The sequence below is a fragment of the Epinephelus moara genome, chromosome 21, assembly GCF_006386435.1.
Source record: "Epinephelus moara isolate mb chromosome 21, YSFRI_EMoa_1.0, whole genome shotgun sequence".
Taxonomy (NCBI): domain Eukaryota; kingdom Metazoa; phylum Chordata; class Actinopteri; order Perciformes; family Serranidae; genus Epinephelus; species Epinephelus moara.
Window position 1 is genome coordinate 36,616,723 of NC_065526.1, and position 8,936 is coordinate 36,625,658.

Below are 8,936 nucleotides of genomic sequence, written 5' to 3' on the forward strand. Positions count from 1 at the left end.
ACTCACAAAAACAACTAGAATATGATTTGACCATTTTATTTCTGAGCTTGTTTGTTGTTTGAGCGGAGGCGCGCTTGCCCAGAAATGGTGACACAGACGTGCTATGTGAATTTCAAAATAAATGTGTATCTTTAAGATGACGATAAGGATCGATGTTTTCATTTTGCATCGATGTAATTGGATCTTTAATCAACGAATCGATGTATCGATGTGGATCGATGTATCGTTACACCCCTAGTGTTTATGGTCTGATTTATATATTTAAGGTGTCCAAATTTGATCTGGAGGACCTGGTAGTAGATTTCGGCTACTGGTTCAAGGGTAGCACGAACCGAAAGGGGTACTTGACAGGTAACAACAACAGATTACTTGACGATGGAGACATCACACCACAGCAGATGGAGAAATTCCATGAAGCTGCCTTGGCTTTTCTGATCAACGCTGTGGATTACACTTTGAAGAAGCTGCCCCTACAAGAGCCACTGCTCAAGCACGCCAAGTTTGTAGATGTCCGGCAGAGGTTGGAATGTGGCATAGAAGATGCTCTTTACTTTGTTGAGAGGTTAGGGTTTTTTCAGCAATTTCTGCTTGTTATCTGAGACTAAATGACCTGAATTCTATACCAAAGCATTGTAACTCTAGAATTTTGCCTCTATGCACATGAGCCATCCCTAAGTGGGTTTAAAAACCCCAATTCCTTGGGTTGATGACCATATATCAAAATAAATCACTTGTAACTGTGCTTTCTTAACTTAGGTTCCCCCACCTGCTCCCCTACCATGGGCCACAGGAGCATGACCGACTGAGCGAAGAGTTGCTAGAATACCAGACTATGCCAATGCAACCCCTGCAAGACTCAGAGGAACTTGAGATGGAGAGCTTCTGGGCGGAGATGGCGACCCGGAAAGATAAGGTATGGTAAGAATTATTCTTGTACACCAAGAACACAGTAGAAATATTTTTAGGCCTATATACTGAAATATTGTTTTGTAAAAGTATACTGTAGGTTGATGCCTAATTAATTTTGTTTATTTTATCTATATATTATACAAAACCATTCCTCTATGCTGCTTTATAATTGTATATTAATTACTGTATATATAGTAGTATATAGGGCTGGGCGATATGGCCTCAAATCAATATCACGATATATTGAGCAGTTCACCTCGATAACGAGGTGAACTGCTCAATTGGCTGCTCAATTGGCTCCACAGCCAATATAATTGGCTGTGGAGCATAATTGCTCCACAGCCAATTATATTGACACTAGTATAATTCCCCTGGACCTATTTATTGCAACTATTTTTTATTGCCACTTTAAAGGACTGTAAAACTACACTGTCTGAAAACAAATGAAGAAAATACAAATTAAGTACTTTTAGTTAAGATTTATTGAACAACTAAGCACAACTGAACAAGTTTAAAAGTATAAAATAACTTAAATTTCCTGCAAACACAAAGTATTAAAATACAATCTCTTATAAAAATGGTCACATTTGAGTTGTCAAGTAGCAGGTTCTCTCTAACGGGAGAAACAAGTTGCATCCCTTGTAAACAAAATAAATAAAATAAATAAATAAATTTCACATTTGCCATTGGAAAAGTAAACAATGATTTGTGCAAAGGCAATGCCATCATGTGCAAAGGCCTATCTCTCTGTAAAGGCCTTGGAGGTAGTCTCTTGTAAACAATTATAGGCTAAATAATGCCATTATCATGTGCAAAGGCCCATCTCTGTGTAAAGGCCTTGGAGGTAGTGTCACTTGTAAACAAATGATAAATAATGTCATGAACAAAAATGTCAATAGAACACTGAAAAAACTATTGCAAATAAACACTAAACACTGCCATGTGACAGGTGACAAGTGACAACTTTAAACTCTTTTAAACAAATACGTTAAATAGTGCCATGTGCAAAAATGTCAATAGAACACTGATGATTAAGAATAAGAGGGGCTTGAACAGGGCACTTAAAAAAGGGGCAGCAGACTTGGTATCCTGACCTGTTTACTCAGACTAGTGTTGTAGATGTGAATCTGACTCGTGGCTGCTGTTGCATGTGATCACTCTACTCTATGCACTAGTGTTTACTCCAGGTTCTTGCTAAGAAACACTAGCATGTTTACCATTTCAGGTTTCAGGCAGGATCTGAGGCATGTAACAACGTTTCCTCCAGAAGTGAAAACCCGCTCAGATGGGGAGCTAGTGGCTGGTATGCACAGGTACTTTTTTGCCACTTTACTTAGAGTGGGAAAGTGTACCTGATGCTCTCTCCACCAATCTAGTGGATTTCCCTCACTATCCTGCACAGGAGACACTGAGTAGCTGCTCAGCTCTGCTTCTACTGCTTGCTCAGGTGACACAGTGGGTGCAGTTGAAGGGATAGCCTCACTTCCTTTGAAAAAGCTTCCCAGTGATCTCTTTGGCTTCTTTGCTTCTGATGATGTAGAAGGCTGAGGCTCGGTGCTCTCTGCGGTACTTCCTGTGTGGACTGCAGCTGCTGACTTCATCTCGGTTTTCACTTTCTCCTGAGTGGCGGTGACACGGTCTGCAGAAATGTATGCTGCTTTGAATCTCGGGTCAACAAAACTGGCTGTGTCCAAAAGCTCTACAGTGGGGGGGATCTGAGAATTTGTCATCAAGGTACGCAAGGATGTCAGATTTGATGGCTTTGGTCAGCGCCACGTCATCTTCTTCCTCAGCCAGCACTCGTGAGCGGAGGATGTGGAGGACAGGCTTCACAGATGAGATGGTGACATATTCTTCCCCTGACAGGGCGTCGGTGAACTCCACCAATGGAGCGAGAGCTTTGTTGACGGCCTCCAAGACATCCAGGTCTGACCATCTTGGAACAAGATGCCTTGATGCTCTGTCATCAGCGAGGACCTGTAATAATAATAATAATAGTAATAATTATTATTATTTATTTTATTTATATTGCGCTTTTCATCTTAAATGACAGATCAGAGCAATTACAATAAAGGCTAAAATCATTACCTAAGCCCAGCCACTAAAAAAGACACAATAAAATAGAGTACCAAGGATCATGTAACCTACCTGTGTGATGGCATTCTTCTGCTCCAGGATCCTTGCTGTCATCATCTGCATGGATCCCCATCTGGTTGGACATGCCATTTTGAGCTTGTGCGTTGGCAGGTTCATCTCTTGTTGTACCTTCCGTAATGCTTTCTTCTTTTTCCAGGTGTAGGAAAATACACTGACGATCTTTTTGCAGACCTTCATTGCCCGTTCCACAGGGGCTTGTTTTTTCAGGGCGTTTTCTGTAACACACACACACACACACACACACACACATATATATATATTAAGAAAAGGAAAAATAGCTGTAGCCATTTAACTGTAATTTTATAGCTATAACGTTACTGCTGTAGCTCTATTATGTGGCGATAAGATATAATTTAAAATTTTAATATGGCCTACATTATACAATTGAACACACACAAACACAGAATATAACAGCCAGTCACCACCCAAAGATATCCCCATTAAAATGTGCACACTTACCGATTGCCAGGTGCAGCCTGTGCCCAAAACATTGCACCCGCGTCCATTTGTTGAGCTCGGCAGCTTTCACAATATTTGCGCCGTTGTCAGTTGTTATGGCGACAAGGTCCTCTTCTCTGATGTCCCATGCAGTCAGCATCATTCTCAAGCCCTGTCCGACCATCTCTCCCGTGTGATCAGATGGAAAATATGCCGTCTCGAGCACTCTGGTGCACAGTTTCCATTTGTCATCGATGTAATGTACTGTCAGACTGATATAGGGGTCCATGGTGCGACTGGACCAGAGATCGGATGTGGCTGCAACATGCTTAACATATCTCAACTCAGCAGCGACCTTTTCTCTCTCTGTTCTGTACATGCTGGGAATCACAGTTTTCGAAAAATATTTTCGCGATTGCAGGCCGTATCTCTTGTCGACGGTTTTCATGAAGTGTTTGAACCCCTTGCGCTCCACTGTAGCAATGGGAGCCATGTCTTTTGCTATATGGTAGCCTATCGCATTGGTGATTTCGATACATCTTTTTGACGTTCGCTCATATTGTTGAGTACTAGCAAATGCTTCGGTTATTGACTGCTGCCTGGAGGTGGAAGCACTTTTTGCTGGTCCTCCTGATCGCTTCTCACTTTGAGCTTTTTTTACTTCTTCAAATTGAATCACGTGGTTGTACTGCAGGTGGTGGAAGAGGTTGGATGTGTTACCTTGACTTGTCGCAACAGTCTTTTGGTACAATTTACATTTGACGGTTTTTTGATCGACATCGTCCTTGCTGAACCCAAAATGTTGCCAAATGATTGATGAAGCATTTTTTTTGGGAACAAGATGCTGCTCTTCCTCCTCGACCAGATCTATCTCCACCGCCGTAGCTGCTGCAGCTGCCGCAGCTGCCACTTCGACATTTGAACCGTCCTCCATTTCGTCACCGTCTCTTTCCCTTCTTGTTACAGACTGGATGGGGTGGAGTCACGTGACTAACGTTACACACGCTGGACTACGTGTGCAGCGTCTTAAAGGGACATGAACATAGCCTACCTACACACACACATCCAAAAAAGACAAAAACGACTTTACTTTTCTTTTTTTTTTTAACACCGAATATACCGACATGGGCAAAAAGACGTTGGTTATCGTCGTAAATTTCGGTATCGGTAAATTTTCGGTTTATCGCCCAGCCCTAGTAGTATATACAGATTGGAGTAATTTGTTATGTATGTATAAAGCATCATATACAGTAGGTGCGTGCATTTTGTTTTAGACAAAATTAATTAATTAATTAATTAATAACCTTTACTCTTGGCACTAGCAAAAAAAATTGCCAGCTAAAATACACATATTGTTGTATATTTTTGTTTTTGTTTCATAAAAGTTGATCGGATTTGTACGAAACATGGTGAGCATGATGTTGGGGTCAGTCCTAAGGCCAGCCGCCAAGTTTGGTAACGGTCAGTGATTTTATTTTTATTTAAATGTTTCTTGCATGATGTTGCATATCTGTTTTTGCTGTATGGTAATGACACAGAATGGGCAAAATAAAAAATTGCAGTGTATGCGGCAAAATTTCAGTTGTCCCTACCAAATCTCACTCCAAGGTTTCTTGAAAAGTTGGCAGCCCTGTTGATGGCAATGGCAACGAGATGCAGGTTCACAAGCGTACACTGTGACCTGTAAATTTTGGCTTGTAATTTAAGCTTTTCATCGACCTTCTCAACAATAAAATGATTAATATATCCCTTGAATGCGTAGTTTAGGCCCTTTTGGTTACTTCTCAATGACATCTGATCGTTATGTCCCCAAAAATCATCAATTGCCTCCTGCGAAATGCCATGTACTGTGACACCTGCCATAGCACTGGTCACTGAATGTTGATATGTTGTCCGAGTGAGTGGAGGGGGGCGTGGCTTAGCCATAGGTCAATTATGGCTTATATGTTAACAAATACTAAGTGTGCTGAATAGACTGAATAGCTGTAGCACTGTAGTCTGCTGAAAGTTGCTGTAGAAAGTTTTTCACACTAGTTCTGACATAATACTAAAAGAGCTGCTATTGCACCTGCTTTGTTTTACATCTAGGATGAAGATTTGGTCTTTGTTGAGCAAATTACATCTGGACCTGTTTTGAGATCTGCCACATTGTCCATTGAAGACCAGTGCCCTCAACAGGTACAGTACTTTTTACTCCTTGTATCTCTGATGCAGAGTTTTCCTGTAGCTTTTGCACAAGTTGTTAATTCATTTGCCTCCATGTAGAAGATGAGGTCCAATGCCCAATTTGCAGCCACGCCTTCTCTGTCTCAGACATAGAAGCACATGCAAGTTGTTGTGGACAAAGGTAATTGTTTTTGTCTGGTCTGACAATTTTTTTCTACTCTGTAGACAAGTCTATCAATTCAAATGTGTCATGTAGACATATTGTTAGGGGTGCACGATAACTATCGGGCGGATAACAGGAAATTATAATGTAATTCTGATAAGTCCGATATCATGACGAATAGCCCCGATAACATATATAATTTTGTCAGCACGGCAGTGCCCCGCTCCCACTATGAGACCTGAATGGCCTGCAGTGAATGCTGCGTTCAAGTGACGTCGGCATAATCAGAAAAACTCTTTATGACTGGGAAAATTCAAGAATACCCCCTCATGTCGGAAAACAACTCGTTAACTCGGTCATAATTTCACACAGACGCGCACACTCTCTGTCTCACACACACACACACACGCGCGCACACTCTCTCTCTCATACACACACACAGACGTGCACACTCTCTCTCACACTAGTGTTGCACGGTATACTGGTACCAACAGTAGACCGCAGCACTAAAACTCCACAGTACATATGATACCATAATGTTGGAGTACCGTAGTACTACGGTACCTCATGGTACCACTACTGTGGGATAAGTTCAAAGTCCATTCGCAAGAGGGTGAGTGTCCATGCGCCATCCAATGGCGCACGCTGTCCAATAACGGCACGCGCTGTCCAATAACAGTGAGTCCTGCCGGTTGTGGGTTGAACCGGGGTCACAGACACAGACAGGAATGTATTCCTGTCAAATACGGCGGCCATAGTGCTCCGCAGCGCAAGATAACGGCTTACCGGCGACGGATAAGTCCGGCTCCAGGTCCAATAACGTCCTCTTGTCGGCGTCATGACTGCCCAGAAGTACCTGAACAGCCAAGCCGTGGCGGCACACAGGTATGTGACGTGTCAGAGGAGAAACTAGCCGTTCACATTTCTCTCTTTGTGGCAGGTAACGGTCCACAAACCTCACTGCACTTAAAGGACTGTTCTTTACTTATGAAGGGACTGCTCTTTACTTGTCAGGGGAGGAGGGTGGCTGGTTGATTTTTATTTTATTCATTTATTTTATTTTGATCCCCCCGATGTTAATCACTTATTGATGCTGTTTTTGAAGTATGAATAAGTCAATAAGTAATTTATTCCTTTGAAATATCATTGATGTATTATAGAAAAGTGATTTATCTTTTTATAAATGACAAAAGACACATCTGCCTATTTTTTGCTGTGGTATCGTGATACTACTCAGAACCGTGATACTTTCACTGGTATCATACCGTGGGTCCCAATTTTGGTACCGTGACAACACACACACACACACAGACGCGCTCGCTCGCGCGCTCTCTCTCTCTCTCTCTCTCTCTCTCTCTCCCTCTCTCTCTTCTAATATGAGATAAAAGAACAACTGAACCTTATTTACCTTAGTGAAAAGGTATTCATTTGAATGGAACCATAAACCAAAATTCTTTAAACTTATTTTTTTGTTACTATGGAATGCACTTTTTCAGTTTGTTTACATAGACAAGTCTAACTTGTTCAGTGCAATCATTTTCTATATATATTTATTTTTTTGAACTTCTGGAATGAACTTTTTCAGTTTGTAATCCCGATGCATGTATTTGCATCAGTTCAAGGGGCCTTTATTTTTATATCAGTAAGTAATGCACCTTATTTAAATTGATGTTCATTTGAGATATCAAGTAGTTTTTTTGTTTGATATCTTTTCGAAAATGTTTGAGATGATGTTTGAGAAAGGGTCAAAACTGTTTTGGTTTTGTTCACAGTATTGATGTCATGATCTTAGGTATGTATGTATGTATGTATGTATGTATGTATATATATATATATATATATATATATATACACTGTATGTGTGTGTGTTATCGGTATCGGCCGTTAGGAGCTGAAAGTTATCGGTTATCGGTATCGGTTTAAAAGAAAGTTATCGTGCATCCCTATATATTGCATTTATTATTTTTGGAGACTTGGAAGGCCGGATGTCTAGTTTGTACACTAATTCTGACAGCATACTATCTGTGATATTATCTGTGAAGATCAATAATTATTGCCTTTATTGTTATAGTAGTGAGGACAGAACCTGTCAAAGAAACAACATTGATACTGATAAGGATCTTATCTCATGGTAACTGTTGTATGTCTATTGTTGTACTGTATTGTATGTACTTAAAAAATAGGTCCCAATGTCAGGGTTATGTCCGGATTTGATATTTTTGACAGTGAGGAGGATGTCATCATGTGGGTAAGATCGCAAGTGGACTCCAGCTTTCAGATCTGTGTATCCAGAGAGAACATGGTGGAAAGAGGTCTGAAGTTGTGGAAGCGATAAAAAAAATGGCAGTTCAATGAATCCCTTGAGGGTTATATTCCTGGGAGAGCCAGGGATTGATACAGGGGCCCTAAAAAAGGAGTTTCTGTCTGGTGAGTAGCTCTTCCATGTATTAGCTTTATTGAATATTTTATTGCATATTTTTTTTGACAGTTTCCAAGATTTGACTTGTTTTGTTTTGGATTGTAGCAATGGTGGCTGGGATAGAAAAAAGGCTTTTTGAAGGTGATGGTGAAAAGGTAAAGATGCCCAAATACTCCCTAAATGACCTGGACGATGAGCTATTCAGGTGCTTATTTTATATAGTTCCAATTGTGAAACAGAATCTAGACTTCCCCTTGTGCTTATGTTGTTTAAACCATCTGTTCATGTTTGTAGGGCTGCAGGGGAAATTTCTGCAGTAAGCATAGCACAAGGAGGACCAGCACTCATGCTGCACACATTATATATATATATATGTATATATATAATTTGAATATTATTCGAACTCTACTAAATTAATTCGAAAATATTCGAACTCAATTTCATGGTGCTTTTGACAGCCCTATTGTCCTGGAGATGATTCTTCTTTCCTTGAAGTTTATTTCTCTGTATTCAGGGCAATTCGACTTCATGTGATGAAGAAAAAGGAGGGCCTGAAAGTGTATGACCTTATCAAAGTGATACAGACCAAGCCAGAAGTGTGTCGCAGCCTCTTCATTATTGGAGACAATGACTTGGTATGCTATTGTTTTGCTTTGAGTATTTACAAGTTGTACTACATGGCAT

The 8,936-nt window shown here is 40.6% G+C and overlaps 1 protein-coding gene across 1 annotated transcript; it reads right to left on the reverse strand.

Annotated features, from left to right (window-relative positions):
* Positions 1-2,388: 2,388 nt before the first annotated feature.
* LOC126382492 (E3 SUMO-protein ligase ZBED1-like) lies at positions 2,389-4,438 on the reverse strand. The gene is made up of 4 exons (XM_050032382.1): positions 3,526-4,438; positions 3,058-3,281; positions 2,648-2,886; positions 2,389-2,548 (listed from the first exon to the last, which is right to left on the reverse strand). The coding sequence occupies exons 1-4, from the start codon at positions 4,436-4,438 to the stop codon at positions 2,389-2,391; spliced, it is 1,536 nt and encodes a 511-aa protein (XP_049888339.1).
* Positions 4,439-8,936: the final 4,498 nt, after the last annotated feature.

What these genes read in the sequence shown, in the direction of transcription:
- LOC126382492 (XM_050032382.1), bottom strand. Translation starts at nt 4,438, where the DNA reads ATGGAGGACGGTTCAAATGTCGAAGTGGCAGCTGCGGCAGCTGCAGCA. An exon ending in CAGGCTGCACCTGGCAATCG is followed by an intron (nt 3,282 to 3,525) that starts GTAAGTGTGCAC and finishes TGTGTGTTACAG; the next exon opens with AAAACGCCCTGAAAAAACAA. An exon ending in AGAAGAATGCCATCACACAG is followed by an intron (nt 2,887 to 3,057) that starts GTAGGTTACATG and finishes TTATTATTACAG; the next exon opens with GTCCTCGCTGATGACAGAGC.